General features: G+C 35.7%; 3 protein-coding genes across 4 annotated transcripts in view; all 3 read left to right on the top strand.

The window, feature by feature from the left end:
- LOC125683521 (uncharacterized) overlaps positions 1-2157 on the top strand; it is a 7168-nt gene extending 5011 nt beyond the window's left edge. The window contains exon 3 of the mRNA XM_048924761.2: positions 1-2157. This exon is cut by the window's left edge and continues 1837 nt beyond it. The gene's annotated coding sequence lies outside the window, so the exon portion shown is untranslated.
- Positions 2158-2821: 664 nt separating this feature from the next.
- LOC125683524 (uncharacterized) lies at positions 2822-9538 on the top strand. Of its 2 annotated transcripts, XR_007372990.2 has the most exons (4): positions 2822-3410; positions 7920-8012; positions 8230-8336; positions 8583-8721. XR_007372990.2 is itself a non-coding variant. In XM_048924772.2 (3 exons), exons 2-3 carry the CDS (start codon positions 7925-7927, stop codon positions 9350-9352), a joined length of 858 nt encoding a protein of 285 aa, XP_048780729.1. In that variant the 5' UTR covers positions 3261-3410; positions 7920-7924; the 3' UTR covers positions 9353-9538. The 2 variants fall into 2 exon arrangements, 1 of the variants encoding a protein (XP_048780729.1); XM_048924772.2 differs by lacking the exon at positions 8230-8336 and having other exon boundaries at positions 3261-3410; positions 8583-9538.
- An 811-nt stretch (positions 9539-10349) lies between these two features.
- LOC125648201 (uncharacterized) lies at positions 10350-16425 on the top strand. Its single transcript, XM_048875164.2, has 3 exons — positions 10350-10421; positions 12894-12986; positions 14247-16425. Exons 2-3 carry the CDS (start codon positions 12899-12901, stop codon positions 15014-15016), a joined length of 858 nt encoding a protein of 285 aa, XP_048731121.1. The 5' UTR covers positions 10350-10421; positions 12894-12898; the 3' UTR covers positions 15017-16425.
- The last annotated feature ends 4763 nt before the right edge of the window (positions 16426-21188 follow it).

Here is a 21188-nt window from a genome sequence, read left to right as displayed (position 1 = left end):
CATAAATCACAAATACACAGTAAAATATGTAATAATTTTTTAGATTTGTTTTCTTTTGCTGTACTGGCCGAAGATCACATACGTTTGTACCAGATAAATTGTCCATATATCTGTATTCAGTAAAAACAATTCTTAGTGCTTTGAAATGTGACTTCTTTTATAGGTTTGGTCTATTTCGATGCGACTGTGTATACAGATACATAATGCTGTTTATTGATCCTTTGATTTCAATGTTGACACAAATATCAATGAAATTATTAAACTATATCATTATCACTATGTTGATAGAAAAGCGGCTCATTTGTCACCTCAATGAACAGGCTGAAAAGGTCCGCCTTGCCTTTCGCAATGAATGTCCTATAACTTTAGAATTTGCCTATGAAGGGCTGCCCCCCCCCCCCCCCCCCCCCCCCATATTACACTTGGCATGATGGATATGATATGATGGATGTCAATCATATTTCTTATCATGAAGATAAGATGCGCCTTAACTGATCAACATTTGGGCCTGCAGTACGGTCCTCACTCTTGTTAACTTCTTATTATAAAGACAAAATCCGCCTAAAGATTTGCAGCCCTTTTTCCGGTGTCTCTCTTAGGGTTTCTGGTGTATTTGGATTGATTCCGAATTCAACTGGATGAAAATTTGGGCGACATTGGGGATAACAGATTAGATAGCCGATATGTAATTATAACGTTCTGAAAAATCAAAACGTTGAAATTTTTTAAATGAGTTATCTTTCTTTGCTTGAAAAGTTTTAAAATTTTCTTTGTGGATTTTGCAAGTATTTTTATACCTCTGTATTCTGTATATCAGTATTTCCCCCCAGAAAGAAGTGGTAGAAAGGGAACTCAATTGGGGTGGTCTAGTGGTTAGGACTTTGCTTCGTTACCGGGAAGTACCAGGTTCGATTCCCGGCGCCGCTTCAGATCTAAGACATCTGACAATGGTTGTGACTGTTCCTTCGTCAGGTGCCTAATAAAAACTTGCTTAAGGTAGCTACTGATAGCTAGCCCCTAAAAACTGCTCATTGGATTTTTCTCAATTTTATTTATTATAATATTTGGACTTTATCCTAAAACATATTAAAAAATCAACATAAGTAATCAGGTTAATTTTGGAGGAAAATGAGATTGAAATCCCCTCTTTTGCAGCCTCCAAAGGCAAAAAATGCCAAAATTGAGGAAAACAACACGGAGGCCAATAAAAATGTTATCGACACCAGAAATGTGTTTCATACATGTATATAGTTATGTAAGTTAAACGCACACGCACACACACACACACACACACACACACACAAAATCAACATCAATTAGAAATTCAAAATGCACCTAAGGAAAACATTGGGATGATCTGACTCCTAAATATTGGGGGTTTCAGACACGTGCATGGACGCAGCTACTTGTGCATCAATGAATGGCCATTGTGATCATTATATGAAAGATATGTGTTTATATCCCTCTTTGAAGTGGACTATTAGCAAAAAATATTTAGAACAGATTCTAGTATGCTTTACTATGCTAGTCAGTGGTTAAAAACAGTTTTTCAAAAACACATCAACAGTATTTGGGAAAGAAGCAAGCTAACCCCTTCTGTCATAAATTGTGAATTCCAAAAACATCGGGGACTCGATTATCCTGGATTTAAATTGTAAAATATTTGCATTCCACGAAAATTGGTCCAACTAATTTAAATGATCGTGTAATTGATTCAGTCGATTTCAGGGACAGAATAAGAATTTTTAAAACTTTTATTATTGACACAAAATACAAAAGTAAGTTTGCTTGAAAATATTTTCATCTCGAACGGCAAGTTCGAGAACACAACGAAGGAAAATGTTTGACATTCGATAGCTTGCACCGCTTCCACTCGGCCAACCTCGGAATATTAATCGTACCTCATACTAATGGTTTGATGTAGGTTCCGGAATCAGCCGAGGTTGGCCAAATGGCACCGCTTTGTTTGTGTGAAATGATAAGAACATGGCGACGAGGATTTCGTGTATGTTTTATGTGATAGTTATCTCACATGTCTATTTTCCTGCTGTGTCATTTATTTTGTTACAAAATTCAAGAATTATATCAAATATTGATTATCTTAGTTTTATGTTTTCCTTTCTTTATATGTTTTCGAGAATAAACGGACGAAATCAGTGGACACAAATTATCTAGTAACTGGGTTCCGAACGGGCTCTTTGAGTGCACTCGGAACATTCATTTGTGATCCGAGTGAGTGTTTGCTTGTTAGGAACAGAACACATGACCTTGTTGGTAGTGAAACAAGAAGATGAGAATGAATAAGGACAAAATGTGCTGGTGGAAATTATTGGGGGTATAAATAGTGTTTTTAAAAAACTTTGATACATAATGTTGTAAATATCTCGATCATGTAGTATTGTTTTGTTTGTAAAAATTACATGAACTACTTCGAACTCAGGTAAGGTGTTCGAGCTACCCTGCGTTCGAACTCGTGTTTGTGTACAAAGAGACACAACAGCTTATTTTGCACAAAAATCATGAAATGACAATTTTACTAGGGCTTTCTAAACTTTTGTTGCATAGTTAAATTATGAACTTTGCGAAAATAACGCATTTCTTAAGTTACAGTGGATAGACCCAGAATTTTGACAGATTCTGCGAGAAAAGAGGTAAAAATAGGACAAGATCAAACTCATGATCATACGCGAATTAAAATTCAGTTGGGATCAATATGACTGTTGCAAACCAAGAGCTAGGAGAAACACATTGGACTCAGTAGCTGATCCAGGAATTCCGAAAAAGTAGGGGGGATATGTGAAAGTCAAGTATTAACCAAAATACTCAAGACATTTTGGGTACCAAATCTGGATTTGTGGCCACCCTTAATTTGAAAAAGCAGGGAATAATCTCATACTTGAAAAGCGAATGTAGACCCCCTAAGGAGGTATTTAAATAAGTTTCTACATAACACCTTTGCTGTCATTCGAAATCACCTAATGTAAATTATGCATTCGAAAGTCAGTTTCAGTATAAAGAAACCTTAGAATTCCGGATGATCTTCTAAGCGCGGTTGGGAGCAAGTTGTTGCATTCAAATTACTCAAAATTGGCAGTATAGATATGATTTTTATCATTTCATCAATACGTGTTTTGAAAATCGCCTGATTAAAATGTGGAAATTGAGCCATAAGTGTCTCTTTAACAGACGTTATATCAGAGGTTATGTATGTCTGGTTATATGAAATGACTCTTGCAAAGCCTAACTTGAACTGTATAATATTTGTTTGTGTGGATGGGTGGATGTGTTTGCGTGTGCGTGTGTGTGTTGATTTAGTTTTTTAAAAAGTATGTCACCAATCGGTCACCGTACAAAACTGTAAACAAAGTTCGATAACTCTAATGTGAACGATAACCTTAATTCAAGAAAAGGTAAGATGAAAAGTTATTGAATTTCCACGTAATTAGTGTACATTCACGTAAAATACCGGTTCTAACAATACCATCGCACACTCAGGAGATTGTATGCATGCACATATCAACGATTCACAAGTACTTACAGAAGATTGAAACTGACTATTCAGAACGACTTATGAGGGTGATCGGTGGGGAAATAACATATTTTGGATAAATTTATTGGTTCTGTATAAAAATAATTTATTTCTAGAAGGGGGGGGGATAATTAGTGTACATTCACTTAAAATACCGGTTCTAACAACACCATCGCACACTCAGGAGATTGTATGCATGCACAACAAACGTAATATGATAATATCATTATTTACAAATGTACCAAAATTGTCTTCCTTTCATATCGTGCAATATTTTGCTTTAATTAATCCTAATGCAGCCATTGTTTGATGTTTAAGGGGCATGGACACGATTTGAGCTATTAAAAAAAATTCAAACTTTATTTTTCGATTTTTAATGTTTAGAATGCTTAACTAAGATATTTCTAATGGTCAGCAAAAATTTGAATGTCAGTTGTCGAGGTATATTGGAGATACAGAGCTCACAATTCTTTGGTATGTAAACAAGACTCGTGCCATGTTTTTTTTTTGTTGGTTTTTTTTTGTTTTTTTTTTTACAAAGGTTGATTATACTAGTAAAAGTCCGTTTAATTAAAGCAGGTTTTTCAATTGATAAGTTCATTCTGAACACAGTAAGATAGTTTCCAGTGTTTAGCACAAATCATTTTCTTTTAAACATGCTATTGTCTATTTTAAAAGTAATCTATATGTAAGGCCAAGTAAAATTAATTAGTAGATTATCATTCCCGCCCGCCCCTCGAAAATCGCCCCGCCCCGATTTTTTTTTATTTTTCAAAATTACGATTTCCGGATATTTTTATGTCCGGTCCGTTATCGTAAACGTACTTTGTTTCACTTTGCCTTTTAGAAACCCAAATACACATGTAATTATGATTTATAAAGCCTTTTCTCAATGAGAGAAGGCATTTTCGAGGTCAAGAATACCATGGCGAAAAATAAATAATAAAAAATAAAATCCTCCCACCCGCCCCATTTTTTTGTGAAGTTTGAATGATAATCTACTAATTAATTTTACTTGGCCTAAACAAAAAACATGACACGGACCTTGTTTACATAATATGGAATTGTGAGTGCTGTAGATCTATCTCACTTGTAACTCAAAAATTTATATTCAAATTTTGGTTGACCACTAAAAATACTTTAGTTAAACTTTGTAAACAACAAAAATGGAAAAAATAAGATTTGCAGCTCAATCGTGTCCATGCCCCTTTAAGATTCCAGACCAATGTTCACCTAGATAATATTGAATTCTGTTTTAATTCACGAAAAATGTGATACACCGACCAACCAATTCGCTCAAATTTGATAGTTGGTAAAATGGGTTGTAGAAACAGGGCCGGGTCATCTTCGTAATCCGAATTTTAGTTTTCCTCGTTACTTTATTTTTGTTTGATGTGAAACTTCTTAATTTCAATCTGGATGATACATTGGATCTTCGCTACAAACATTACGGCATACTTTTGCTTCACCGTGAAAATATCAATGGTTGTTTATTTCAGGTTGGTAAAATGGGTAGCGAGAAAAATACACATATTTCTGTGATTACGACTGATATATGTGACACAACAATGACACTACACATAGTTTAGATAAATATTATGATAATTTATCATCAAAATGCTGCAGTACCTGTTATGTTAGTCTTAAATACATGCATTTGATATTTACGATTCATTAAAACCCGGTGTTGTAGTATAGACTTCCCCCCGCATAGACTTTCCCCCGGAAAAACGGGCCCGGGATAGATTTCCCACATATAATCCCCCCCCCCCATGTACAAAGTCAGTATAGAGTTTTCCCCATGGCGGAAAACCCGTCCTGGTATAGACTTCCCCCTTCCTGATTCCGGATTTCATCGACCGGAATCTTCGACGATATTCATAAAATAAACGAATATTTTTGTTTTTGAGATGATGAAGTTGGATTTACATGCTGAAAACTTTGAATTGCATATATTAAATACAATATGCTTCTCAGAAGACTTTAACGAGTCATTAATATCATTTGGATTTTTTGTAAAAAGTCAACTAAAAGATATACAATTAAAATATCTGAAAAGTAAAATAGATGCACGGAACAAATAAAAGTAATTTAATTTTCCTGTTTATTTTAATTCTAAATTCTAAATAAAAAAAACATAAACTTCTTCCCAACTTCACTATTTCAAATGTTAGATACTAGTAAATAACGACAAAGACTTGAGATGTCTGAATGAATATTGATATACCAATCCACAATTTGAATAATTTCCTTTTAAAAAAACATAAGATGGTGAATCCTGCTCAAAATTTAATAATAAGAATTCCTGGGTCTAGATAAGCAAGATAATTCTAGTAATAGAACTGGAAACGGATACATAGCTAAAATTTAAGAAGGGGGGAGCGTACTGTCATTTAGGGGGAAATTCTATGCTGGGACGGTTTTTCCTAGGGTGGGAATTGGGCCCGGGTTAAATCTTCCTAGGGGGAAATTCTATGCCAGGCCCGTTTTTCCGGGGAAAAAGTCTATGCGGGGGGAAATTCTCTGCTACAACACCGGGTCAAAAGGAAACCGGATACAGATAACCTGGCCGAATATTAAAATTCCGAATACAGAATGACGATGTTAGCTGCCACTTTCATTTTCTACGCATCCTGAACGTAATTCAGCTTCCCATCAAGTTTTAATTATGAATGGGTATCACTTTGATCTCACAATTGCGGTTAATTGATAAAAAAAAAATTAGGAACTAAATAGGAATGAATAACGCCGGCCCGGGTCAACGCATTCGGTTTCCTCTTGGCCCGGTTTTGGAAAAATAGCCGGTAAGTAAAATAAAAGGCATTTTTAATGGTCAAATAATGCATTGAGTATGAAATCCAACTCGATGAATTGAAAAATGCAAGGTTTTCAGCGGCAAGTGCATATATGTAACAATGTGTGTTTTGCTCTCGCTACCCATTTTACCGACCAGATTTTATACAATCATTGCATTCTTTATCTGTAGGTAATAGTATGTGCCGAAGACTAAATGTATCATCAAGAATATATTTTGTAAGTTTCAAAACAAACAATGATATATCAACGAAGAAAACTAAAGAAATCGAGTTACGAAGGTGACCCGCCCGGTTTTACTACCCTTTTTACCAACACTCCTCAAATCTGATGTTGAAACTTTAAATCCAGGACATGATTTTATATAAAACAACGATTAAGTTAATTAACAGGGCCTATTTTATACTTTCATTTTGCCGTTATTTTAGCAGACATTTATGCCCCTTCGTATAGGGATAAAGCGTCAACAAAAGAAAACAACAACAGAGAAACTGACTACGAAACATACATCCACCACCGCCGTTTGGCAATAAATTTAGAATGTTTGTAATATCACTAATATGGTAGTGAAAATGTAGTTTATCTACCAGTCAGGTGCAACCACAACACTAAGATTGATCTATGACTTTGTGTCTTGAAAACCAATGGTACCAGTATATCAAGTTTGGTGTCTGTTATCAAAGGATTCACAAGCTATTCAGCACATGTTCAATCTTTTCTTATGCCCGGCGTAGTCTCCCCTGACCTTTGTGACCACAAAATAAATAGGGGTCATCTACTCATTAGGCAAATATAGTGTACCAACCCGGCAAGTGTGATGTCTGCCAAGCAAAGTGTTCTCGGATGATGAACAGACAATATATCTTACCATGTCTAGCTTGACCTTTATGACCTCAAATCAAGGGGACATCTACTTCTATAGGAGGAACCATGTACCAAGATTGATGTCCGTTAATTAAGCAAAGTATTCTCAAGAACAGATAATATATTAATATGTCTAGTTTTACCCTTGATTGTTGATCATTTATTCCTTCGGTATAATCAATGTACTAAATTTGATGTCTGTCAAGCTGATGCATACGGTTCTCAAGATATTGAGCAGACAATATATTACCATGTCCAGTTGACCTTTGACTTGATCTCAAAATCAAAAAGGGGATATCTATTTCTTAAATACCAAGGATAACCCATGAAAGCTCAAGAGCTTCTTTCTAATGGAGTCCTTTGATGCACCGTCGCTGATGTTTGCGCTAGGGGTCATTTATGTGGGAGGAAGCCGGAGTACCCGGAGATAACCCACGTGTCCGAATGGGCGACCGTCATACCCTCTCACACACAACCACTGTCGATCACGAGGATCGAACTCGCAGCGGTGAAAAGCGAGAGCGATACCTCTGTGCTACCCGTACACCATCGTACGTCAAAACATATGACGCCATCAACAATGGCGTCGTAGTAACTTGTGAGACAGTTTGTTTGGCATTGGTAATGTCGGGCTCACACTGGTGATCATGTGAGGTAATTTTCATGTACATAATCTGTGTGACTACTCTGTATTTTCATTATTTACATCCAGGAAGAATGTCGCATTACAAATTGGAATCGATATGTGGATCATCAGCATCAGTTTCCTTCTCTGGAATTCCTTATGCAGATTTTGACAGAACAGGTAGTCTTTCATTGAGGTCATTTTGAAATTTTACAAGTATATATACATATGTAGATAGATAAAAAGTTCTTCATTTTTATTTATTGGTTTCTTCTTATCAAATTACTAGTAATCATAAAACAGGGGGGAAAAGTATATGTATTTTGAAATTCTATAATGATAGATAATTTTGAAACATCATGTAATTATTATAATATATATTGAATATTATCTTCAGTACTAGCTACGAACTATAAAGGTTCAACAATAGATGCTCGCATGGAGAGTTTTCACCGGTCGAATACAATCAATGTTGGACTTGCCAATACCAAACCTTGACCACGTGTAAGTGCGTGATAGTCAACATGCAAATAATGAAACATTTATTGACTGAGCTCTCGGGCATCATATGGTTTGATGTTTTTAAGACACTTGAAGCATATGCAAATATTCCTTCCACCGAATGGCACCTGGAAGTAGTTTTTCTTCAGAGCAGACAAAACATATCTCGTCTTTAAGCGTTAAACCCAGTTAATAAATTATAATTCATTGTAACCCTATCATTTGATTCTAAATGTGTATGATTTATAGGGCATTGGGCAGTATGGTGTATTTCCAAGATGTTCGAAGCTTCTCGTTCAGTATCAATGCACAATGGATTCCTAACCTTTACAAAATTCGACAGACGAGAAGCAGGGATGGTCATTGTCAAACAGAAGTTAAAACTGAATCCAAAAGTACATGAAATGACTTTGAATTCGAAAACTCGGTTGCAGTTTCATCTAGAGTTGCTACAGGTCGGGAGAACGTCCATTATGTATGCTGTATATTTCAAAGATGGAGGCACAAAAGAAGTCCTTGGTGAAAATCATCTCAAATTCGTGAGAATGAGCAGAAAAACAAGACGAGCCATTGAATTCCCGGATTGGTTCTACGAAACGTACGCGCCATACATGAATTCTTCGGGACACCCGGCTCTGTCTAAAGAGATTCTGCCTGAAATTCCTGAGAACGCATTTAAACTCGTCGTTGTTCCAAATCACAGTGATACTGATCGGAACAACCATGTCAACCAGTCGTCATATATCAAATTCTGTATGGATGTTGCCACGCATGCGTCATTAAGTAGACAATATATTCACTTCACAGAGGATATGTGTCTCTATCCTTCTTGTCAATGGGTGATAAGTTATGTCGGTGAAAGCATGGCAAATGATGAACTGCATATATACACGTGGCAACAAGAGAGTGCACCAGAACAATTTTATTTTTCTATTTTGCTTAAAGATAGAACAATCGTCCATGCTTCAGCGATTTTCGAGAAGGAGGCCAAGGAGATCAGAATAGTTTCAAAAATATAGCAAGAAAAAATAGGAAAATAATTCTAGTCCTCTGAGATTTTTGTGGGTGGGGTGAGGGTAAAGAATTCAATTTATTTTTCAGTTATTGGTTGGTAGTGTTTTTAGTTTTCTACAGCAAATACTTCTGAATATTAATGTTGTTTCATTAAGTATATATGTAATAACCAATGAAATCGTTTAATGAGTGTTGCTGAATAATCCGTTAATTTTATCAAAAACTGTTTATTCGGACAGTAACATAGAAATACGTTATACAAAACAAGAATGATAATCACATTAAATCAATTCATTTTAAAAAACAAATTCTTTAGTCTGAAGAGGCGCCATAGAAGAGGAAATGCAATCAACTCTCTGAGTGCACCCGGAACCTTCGTTTGTGATCCGAGTCAATCGGAACACCTCGCCCTTTACTACGTTACTATGTAGTTAAGGGTGAGGGGTTCCGATGGATCCGAGTGTGTGTTCTCTTGTTAGTTAAAGTCATAGGATATCCCATATCTAATTGTTTATAAAAAGAATCATTCATCATTATCTAAAATATTTAAGGAAGTTAGCTTCCGAACAGTAGGAACAGGACGCGGGACCTTGTTCGAGTTTGCGAAACATCAAGTCCGTCATGTGAAACAAGAGATAAGGATGAATACTTGGACAAAAAATGCCGTTAGAAATTATGGGTAAATAATTTTAAACAAACAAAACATTTGATACACAACCTCTTAAATATCTCTATATTTTAGCATTGTTTTGTTTGTAAAAATTACATGAATTATTTCTTATTCAAGTAGGGTGTATTTAAGAAGAAAAAAACAGCAACAAAGAACACCACGAACTCGTCCATGAACATGTTAATTTCGGCGTGTAAATTCAAGGAAAATAATATATAGTTTTGAATATATTCAGTTTATTGTGTGTGTGTGTGTGTAAGTGCGTGCGTGTGTTTTGATATAGTTTTTACAAAAATGTATGGCACCAACTGGTCACCGTACAAAACTGTATACAAAGGTCGATAACTCTAATGTGAACTTTTAACTTGTGCACAGTACTACTTTATCACCTTAATTCAAGAAAGGTAAGTAATGAAAAGTTATTGAATTTCCACGTAGTTAGTGTACATCCATTTAAAAGACCGGTTCTAAAGGCACCGTCGCACACTCAGGAGATTGCATGCGTGAACATATCAACGATTAACGAACATATTGCATGTATCATTTACGAACAAGCCAAAAATTTATTTGTGCATATATTATGATTTTCATTCATTATATTGTTGAAATGTTAAGATTCGCACGATTTGGACTGAAAATTTTCCTATTTTATTTTATGTTTACAATGTTAAACTAAGGCGTTTCTAATGGTCAGCAAAAATTCGAACGTCATATCAGAAACAACACTCCCAAATCTTTAATTATGCAAACAAGACTCATGCCATGTTTTTGTTTACATAGAGATTTGCTTAATAGAAAATGACCTGTTTAAAACAAAATGAGATGTGACAAACACTAGAAACTGCTTAATTGTGTTCAGAATCAACTTGTAAATTCTACTTTTAAACGAAACTTGTACTAATATATTTAACCTGTGTAAACAAAACCATGACACGAGCCTTGTGTGCCCCTTGGCCTTCGGATAGGGATAAAGCATCATCAACAAAACAACAACAGGGGTGTTTGAATGTCTGTAATATGATATTCGCAAATTCTATGGTCATTTTAACGATCTAGTTTGCCAATACAACCTATCATTGGGTCAAATGCTGTCTGACGTGTTTCATACCGATTGTTAGACCGTTCTTGGCACACTTATTTTGACTACAGATGGCTCCGTTTACCTGATCAAGATATAGGGCTCACGGCGGGTGTGACCGGTCGACAGGGGAGGCTTACTCCTCCTAGGCACTTGCTCCCACCTCTGGTACAGCCAGGGGTCCGTGTTTGCCCAACTCTCTATTTTGTATTGCTTATAGGAGTTATGAGATTGGCATTCGTTATCTTCACCTTTCATTGAAAAATAGGGTTTATCCTCTAGTCACATGGTTTATCTTCCAGTAAGGGACAACCATAATACCAAGTTTGATCTCTCAAGATACTGAGCAGATATTTCCATATAACCAGTAATTTTGAGTCATGACCTTTTACCTTGTGTCTTGAAAACCCTTTGGGATCATCTACAAGTTTAATGTCTTGTAAAGCCTCGTCCTAAACTGCGAATCTTGTCCCTTCGGTGGAATTTCCCTATCCTACACTTGTACTAATGAAGGATTCTATTAATCTCACATTTTCATACTGTTTTTTTTTTTTTAATGATAATTCGGGAGTTTTGAAATAATTCAAAATTATCAATAATATTCATTTGAATTTAAATGCAAATAGTAATTAGATAGTGAGATAAAGCTCATTCGAAAATGATTTACAATATGGGTATAAACTGGGATCGCCCTCATTGATTATACCAGGGCTAATAGAGATTGGGTCAAAGGCTAATACGGGTTCAATTCCAAATTCTAAGAGGAGAATTACTCAAAAGTAGCAAATAATATTAGTTCATTCATACGTCCAGGGTAAAATGTAATTTGACTTTCGTTTCTTTGTAATTATTTTGTCGTCCCGAAGAAGAGAAAGTCACAAAAATTTGACAATTCCGTATTGTTAGTCTATATATTCAAACTGATTAAAAAATTCAGTGTCCGATATAAAATATTAAAAGAAATGAAAAAAAAACCCACCTGGATAAATTTTAATAAGCATTTTCATTGAAAAATCCCCAGGCATTACAATTCAAAAATTTTATCAAACTGATTTTGAAATGTAAAGTTTCAGAATTTATATGGCGCTTGCGTTAGAATTTTGATTTGATCTTTATTAAACTAACTTTAATGTGTACACTATACATAGCCTTGATTCAATTATGACATATTTTAGAGTAGAGTAGGCTATTCATGTTAATAAGTTTCTGGAGGTTTTCGCACTGCATAAACCTAGATTGTGAAGAAGTTTAAGTAGTGCGGAAACCTAGGGTGGTGACTAGTTTCAGAAGTGCGAAAACAGTGCAGAAACCTTGGGTTTCCGCAAGTTTCCGCTGCGTAAACCACCTGGAATCGGGGACGGCCTAAGTTTCCGCACTCCGTAAACCATTTGTCGCACTGCGTAAACCTAGATTGTGAAGTAGTTTAAGTAGTGCGTAATCTGTGCGGAAACCTTGCGGAAACCTAGGGTGGCGACTAGTTTCAGTAGTGCGGAAACAGTACGGAAACCTTAAGTTTCCGCTGCGTAAACCACCTGGAATCGGGGACGGCCTAAGTTTCCGCACTCCGTGAACCCCATGTAAACTTGATGTTTCCAAACTGAAACCTTGCGTAAACCATTTGTTTTCTTAAGTTTCAGCAGTTTCCGCACCATGGAAACCATAATTTTCATGCAGTGTTTAGTGCTGGCAACAATCTCTCTCTCTCTCTCTCTCTCTCTCTCTCTCTCTCTCTCTCTCTCTCTCTCTCTCTCTGGGTGTGTGACTACCCTGTATTTTCATTTATTTTTTTTACATCCAGGAAGAATGTCGCATTACAAATTGGAATCAATAAGTGGATCATCAGCATCAGTTTCCTTCTCTGGTATTCCTTATGCAGATTTTGACAGAACAGGTAGTCTTTCTGATATTTTAAAATTATATATAGAGATGGATAAAAAGTTCTTAATTTTTATTTATTTGTGTTTTTTTTCAAAAATGTTCTGATTACCAGTACCGCAGAAAAAAATATTAATTGCATTTAGAAATTATAGATAATTTTGGAATATTGTGTAATTATTATATATTGAATATTATCTCTAGTATTCAATAGCTACGAAATATAAAGGTTCAACAATAGATGATCGCATGGAGAGTTTTCACCGGTCGAATACAATCAATGTTGGACTGACCAACACCAAACCTTGACCACGTGTAAGTGCGTGCCCTGATGGTCAACAAATAATGAAAAGTACATTTGTTGACCAATCTCCCAGGCATCATATGAGTTTTACCAACCCCCTTGAACCGTATGGAAACATTCCCTCCATCGAATGGCGCCGGGAAAAAACTTTTTTCCTCTGGGCACACCACAGTGGCTAAGCCCGTTTTTGGCCCGAACTCGGTGATACCATAAATCTATATTTATGGTATGACAGAGTTGGGGCCCAAAACGGACTTAACCCTGTGGGGGCAGACAAAATACAGTGATCCCCCGTTATAACGCTAACATTTGTACCTCGGCAATTTTGGCATTTTAACGGGGGTGGCATTATATCGGGGGAGGGGGGTATATGTGCAGCTGTCATAAGAAATCAATCAATTTTTATCTACTACATCGTGCTTTGAATGCCTGGATAATCCCGGCGTCCAGTGGTCGTAAATGATTCGTAATGGTAGGGGTATTTAATGCTTTCCAGTTTTTGTTTTATGTCCAACACGCTTAGACTTCGGTGTATTCGCCATACTTGGATTTCAAAACCAATACTGCATATTTGAACTGAGTTGAGTATAATTTACATAACTTATTATCTGCTCCAAACTTTGATACCATGAGGACTAATAGCGGATAATTGCCTAAGCCTGCTCACTGGAATTGTCCTGCCGTTGATTGGCTATAATTACCGGGGGTGATTATAATGGTAATTAACCATATCGTAACTGTAAATAGGTTGGCGGATGGCGGTATGCGGGGGATAGCAACACAACGGGGTTTTACATAGCGAGGAAAACGGGACTTTGAACTTTTTTGGCGATGTGCGGGGGTGGCATTCAAACGGGGAGCAATATAGCGGGGGATCAGTGGGATCATGTTGACTTTAAGCGTTGAACCCAGGTAATAAATTTTAATTCACTGTTACCCTATCATTTTATTCTAAATGTGTATGATTTATAGGACATTGGGCAGCATGGTGTATTTCCAAGATGTTCGAGGCTTCTCGTATAATATCATTGTACAATGGATTCCTACACTTTACAAAAATCGACGGACGAGAAGCAGGGATGGTCATTGTCAAACAGAAGTTAAAACTGAATCCAAAATTGCATGAAATGACTTTGAATTCGAAAACTCGGTTGCAGTTTCATCTAGAGTTGCTACAGGTCGGGAGAACGTCCATTCTGTATGTTATACATTTCAAAGATGGCAACACGAAAGAAGTCCTTGGTGAAAATCATCTCAAATTCGTGAGAATGAGCAGAAAAACAAGACGAGCCATTGAATTCCCGGATTGGTTCTACGAAACGTACGCGCCATACATGAATTCTTCGGGACACCCGGCTCTGTCTAAAGAGATTCTGCCTGAAATTCCTGAGAACGCATTTAAACTCGTCGTTGTTCCAAATCACAGTGATACTGATCGGAACAACCATGTCAACCAGTCGTCATATATCAAATTCTGTATGGATGTTGCCACGCATGCGTCATTAAGTGGACAATATATTCACTTCACAGAGGATATGTGTCTCTATCCTTCTTGTCAATGGGTGATAAGTTATGTCGGTGAAAGCATGGCAAATGATGAACTGCATATATACACGTGGCAACAAGAGAGCGCACCAGAGCAATTATATTTTTCTATTTTGCTTAAAGGTAGAACAAACTTCCATGCTTCAGCGATTTTCGAGAAGGAGGCCAAGGAGATCAGAATAGTTTCAAGAATATAGCAAGAAAAATTAAAAAAAAAATAAAAAATAAAAAACCGCAATATCAACTCTAGTCTTCTGAGGTTTTAGGGGGAGGGTCTAAAAAATTAAATTATTTTTCAGTCATTGGATGGCGGTGTTGTTAGTTTTCTACAGCAAATACTTCTGAAAATTGATGTTATACTGGGTATTGATTGTATTATGTTTCACAACGTATATATATAATAACCAATACAATCGCCTCATATAAAGACTGTTGCTGAATAGTTCGTTAATATTATCAAAAACTGTTTATTCGGACAGTAACATTAAAATACTAAATAAGAATGATAATCACATTAAACCAATTCATCTTGGAAAAAAAATCAGGAGTCTAATGAGGCGCCATAGAAGACGAAATGCAATCCGCCTTTAGAAGCCAATGATGTATACACAAAGGGCACCACAAGGGCCTTGTCTCCATGTAACGTTCATCCATCAGATTTTAATAAAGTTCCATATTAAATATTTTTACGGGGAACTTGGTCGTGTGCCAATGTATAATTTACGTATGATAAAAATTATCAAATATTGGTTGAAAGTTATCAAAACCGACAATTGTATCCTTCAATCTATATATGATGACATGTTGATTTGCAATCACAAGAACTGTAATTGGCGCTGCCAAGTTAAGCATTTATTATTATCGAAAGGATTTGGTGATGTATGGTTTAACCACTATGTTAATAATGAAGTTTTATTTCTAGAATGTCTCAAACAGCGTTTAACTGACAACTTCATGCAGTCACGAGATGAATTTTTTGTTAATTCACCCAAATGTATTCTGTATAGACACCTTATTGATAATGTTACCATTCAATTTTACTTGACAAAATCTATTCCGGAAAATCTTATTAAGCTTTTAGCAAAATTTAGATTGTCTGCTCACCAGCTTAGAATTGAACAAGGTAGATATAATGGCACAGCAAGACAAGATCGATTGTGTGAATTTTGTAATTTGAACGAAGTTGAGGACGAATATCATTTTATTTTAATATGTCCTTTGTACAAAAACCTCAGATCTGCATATATAAAAAAATATTATTGGTCGCATGCTTCTATGTTTAAACTGGTACAATTGATGTCAATTCATAATAGAAAACAAATCTGTAATCTGGGTAAATTTTTAAAAGGTGCTTTACTCTTACGATCTAGCCAAACTATCGTCTAATGTATATGCTGGTTTTTGTTGGTTTCTTTTTTATGTAAACTTGTCTTATAACTCTCTTCATGTATGTCCATCCTCTAATATTCACTCCACTTTTCATACTGTATACATCTTTTTTGTTTATACTTTGTAATTGAATATGTATTATGCTGATGAGCCGTAAGGCTTAAAGCCAATAAACAATACAAATCGGGCGTTTACCGGTTTGTGTTTTGGCATTGCAAATTTCTTGAAACAGAAGTTGTTATTTTCATTCAAGTCGAGTTGATGTGAAACATGAATACTAATGAATTACACATGTAGCATATCAATGGAATAGTTTACACCTGCATATTACACAGATTCATTTGATACTCAGTTTTGGTTGCAGATTCAACTACCATTTTGGAATATAGTGCAAATCTCACTACGGACATTAAAATAACTATTTAATAGATTATTTCAACTACTATAACGGACATTATAACACACTTCCTTTTTTTAAAATTTGTTTTCATGCATGATTTAATTCAGCATGTGTCCTTAAAATGCATCTTTAAAATCCGACACGTACAGTTCGTTTTCTATGAAACTTTTGCGTATATTTCCCTCCATTAATTAACATGGTCAATGAATGGCTTGTCAGGAATTGCAGAGATGTTTGAGGTCCATTAAGATAATGAAATTCGTGGTGTTAGTACGATGATAATGCAAATATGACACACAAGACATTTAATTTACGATTCATACTGTACTAATGCAGGACTAACCATGACGTATTCACATTACCAAAGAAATCCATATCTTATTGATATGAAAATTATCTTGTATATTTCATTTGACCAATTAACCACGTCTATTCTTTCCACTTGCATGAAAAAGAGAAGATCATTTCCTCCGTCCTATTCCTTGTATTCATATTAGCTCACCTGAGCTATAACCTCAAGTGGACTTTCTTAATCACCCGTTGTCCGTCCGTCGGTCTGTAAACTTCACACATTTTCAACTTCTCGAGAACCATTGAGGCAATTTCAACCAAACTTGGTAGAGAGCATCCTTGGGTAAAGGGGATTCAAATTTGTTTAAATAAAGGGCCATGTCTTCTTCCAAAGGGTAATAATCAAGAAAAGTTAAGAATATGGTTTGGCCATTTAAAGGTCTTAAAAACCACTGAGCTAGAAAACATCAAACTTATGTGAAACATTCCCGGCATAGTGTAGAATCTAAATTCCTTAAATCATGGCCCCAGGGGAAAGGATGAGACCATAATAAAAGGTGAAGATAACGAACAGTGATCAAACTCATGACTCCTATAAGCAATACAAAATAGATAGTTGGGCAAACACGGACCCCTGGACACACCAGAGGTGGGATCAGGTGTCTAGGAGGAGTAAGCATCCCCTGTCGACCGGTCATACCCGCCGTGAACCCTATATCCTATAAACGTTTTACATATGAATATATAGGAAATGGTTTATAAATCATCTTCTCAAGGCAATGATTAGTCATATTAATATGCAAACATCCAATTCAAGTTTCTTTAAACCATGGCTTCTGTGGGTAGGGGGGGCACAATTGGGGATCAATCTTTGACATTGTAATGCATGGAGAAAATCTTTAAATAAAACTTCTTTTCAAGAACAGGACCATGATTAGTCATACAAATGTGCAAGCATCCTTAGGTAGTGTGCATAAATAATGACCCTGTAGGATAGAGTGGGGCCACAGAAGGGGATCAAATTTTCGCATTGCAATGTATGGGAATTTTAAAGAAAAATCTTCTGGAGGAGAACAACAGGACCATGATTAGTTATATAAATATGTAAGCATCCTCGGGTAATACAGATTCAAGATTGTTCATATCTGTAACCCCGGGGTAGGGTTAGGCCACAATACGGATTCAAAGTTTTACATGGGAATGTATGAGGTGAAAATCTTGTCAGGGCCATGATTAGAATACAGTCCTTCTCAGGTAATGCAGAATCAAGGTTGTTTAAATCATGGTTCCGAGAGGTCAAGTGGGGTCACAATAGGACATTCAAATTTCACAATTTACGGGAATATACATATAATCTTCTACTCATGAACCGCAAGCCACGATTAGTCTTATCGATATGCAAGCATTCCAATGCAGTGCAGATTCATATTTGATCAAGCCATGGCCGCTGGAGCTAAAGTGGGGCTAAAATATGGATTCAAAGTTTTACATGAAAATATGTAGGAAACTTTAGAAATAAAAATATTTTCAAGAAAAGCAGGGTCACACTAAATCAAATTGATAAGCGAACATTCTGTCAAGCTGCATGGATTCAATTTCTAAAATAAAAAATTGGACCATGGCGTTAGGGTGAGGCTAAAATTGTGGATCAAATTGTGCATAATACATGAATATAGGGAAATAAAATCTTTAGATAATCTCTGGAACAACAACTTGTTTATTATCACATTTGCACCTCTGTGGTTTGTTTGAGTTGGTTTTTCTCTTCTTTCTTTTAAAAAGAGAAAGAAAACCTAGATTTAGCAGCCAGCATTTCGCAAATTTTATGGTCGTTATAACGATCTAGTTTGCCAGTACAACCTATCATTGGGTCAGATGCTGTCTGACGTGTTTCATACTGATTGTTAGGCCGTTTTTGGCACACTGATTTTGACTACGAATAACTCCGTTTACCTATCAAGATATAGGGCTCATGGCAGGTGTGACCGGTCGACAGGGAACGCTTACTCCTCCTAGGCACCTGATCCCACCCCCTCTGGTGTGTCCCGGGGTCCTTGTTTGCCAAACTCTCTATTTTGTATTGCTTATAGGAGCTATGAGATTGATCACTGTTCGTTATTTTCACCTTTCATTTACGATTATCAGTTTAACTAATTTGGTTTAAACATATTTCATTGGAATTCGTATTGAACACATGTTCTGTAGCATGAGGACGTTATTTCTATAACAGAGGAAATTTTCCATATTACATGTAGCCTGAAAAGTAACCGTGAAATACGTGATATTTCTAGATGGTACAGGTAGAGGTTATAACGGTATTTGAAATATGATGATGCATTTCAACTGATGATTTCTTGCACTTATACACAAAGGGCGTGAACAATATGTCAAATTGAAGACTGTCAAAAATAATTTGTAGAACTCAACCGCGGAGGCGTTGTGGAAACTATTTCGTTTGTAGACGTTCTTTAAAAAAATTAATGTCGATTTTACGATATCGTGAAATCTAAGTATTATTTATTAGTCGTAAATATAAATCCTCCCTGTAAAAATTTTATATGAACTGTTCTAACCACTATAGAATGTGTTACTATGGACAGTTTTAAAAATGTGTGCCATGTTTCAATTTTTAAAGAAATTAAAACATATCCAGTTTTGATGATTTTTGTATAAATCTACGCTCATCTATTTATTCAGAGGAGCATTAAAACATGGCAACTAACTGGAGATACATTGCGCCATTAACAATCCTTTACGAAATGTGATTAGCACACTTAACATCCGTACAGAACTTGCGTACGTTGACATCAACTAGAATAATGTTAACTAAAATGTAAACAGACTTATTAGTACATTTTGCGTACGACATTATTCATTTCAGTACAATAAATGCACTTGTCTTTCAAAAGAAAAGTGGATTTGAAATAACAAATTGCTGTTTGTTTTTTGTAGACGTCTTTTTCGGTGCAGTTAAAGATTGTTTTTAGCCGAGTTGCAACGAAGTTGAACAGTTCTCGGCTATTGGTTTGGTGATGCGGGCGGTCGGGCGGGCGGTCGGGCGTCAACAATTGGTTTCCGGATGATAACTCGAAAAGTTTACAATCTTATCAAATGAAACTTTGATATATTGTTGGGTACCAGGTAAGGAAGACCCCTATTGATTTTGGAGAAAAAAGGTCAAAGGTCAAGGTCACAGTGACCGAATATAGAATGAAAAATTCAGAAAAATTTGGTTTCCGGATGATACATGTAACTCAAAAAGTTTAAATCCGAATCAAATGAAACTTTGATATATTGTTGGGTACCAGGTAAGGAAGACCCCTATTGATTTTGGAGAAAAAAGGTCAAAGGTCAAGGTCACAGTGACCGAATATAGATTGAAAATTTCAGAAATATTTGGTTTCCGGATGATAACTCAGAAAGTTTAAATCCAAATCAAATGATACTTAAAGATATTGTTATGTACTAGGTAAGGAAGACCCCTATTGATTTTGGAGAAACTGGGTCAAGGGTCAAGGTCACAGTGACCGAAAATAGATTTAAAATTTAAAAAAAAATTAGTTTCCGGAGAATAACTTGAATTTTTTTAATTTGAATCAAATGAAACTTGGTTATATTGTTTAATACCAGCAAAGCAAGGCCCCTATTGGTTTTGGAGAAAAAAGGTCAACGGTCAAGGTCACAGTGACCAAAAATAGATTGAAAACTTCAGACAAATATGGTTTCTGGACAGTAACTTGAAAAAATTAAATTGAAATTAGTTCTTCACAATTATAAATATGCCACATCATTCCTGACTTTACAATGTATCCCATGCAACTCGGCTTATGCACCCCTGGGTGCATATATTGATTTTTGTTTTTGTTTTTTGTTTTGCTAACATTATTATTTTTTATTTCAATGAATCATTGATCGATCGATTGATTAATTTATATCCAGAGAGAGAAAAAATTATGATAGCAGCTGAAATAGGTAGAAATATACATGTTTATGTTTAATTTCTGTTGATAACATTAATAATTGATTAAACTCCTTCAATATCATCTGTTGCATTGGATCTCTGGTGTTTGGTACAGTCTAACTTAAATTGGTTGTTGTCAGATAACCCCTACATTTAGTAAACGTGCATCTTATCCTTGGAAAACAAATATAGGAAAGCTAGCATTGTTGCCCCTTTTTCTAACAGAACAAACATCCAAGCATAAAGTTATGTTTTTCATCACTGATAGATGTACATATATATTTGCATGTTAAAATCAAGATTCAGCAATTCAGCAGATTTACATTAT

Source organism: Ostrea edulis, chromosome 6, assembly GCF_947568905.1.
Source record: "Ostrea edulis chromosome 6, xbOstEdul1.1, whole genome shotgun sequence".
NCBI classification, from domain to species: Eukaryota; Metazoa; Mollusca; class Bivalvia; order Ostreida; family Ostreidae; genus Ostrea; species Ostrea edulis.
Note: the sequence above shows the minus strand (reverse complement) of the source record. Positions and strands in the feature narration are given on the sequence as shown.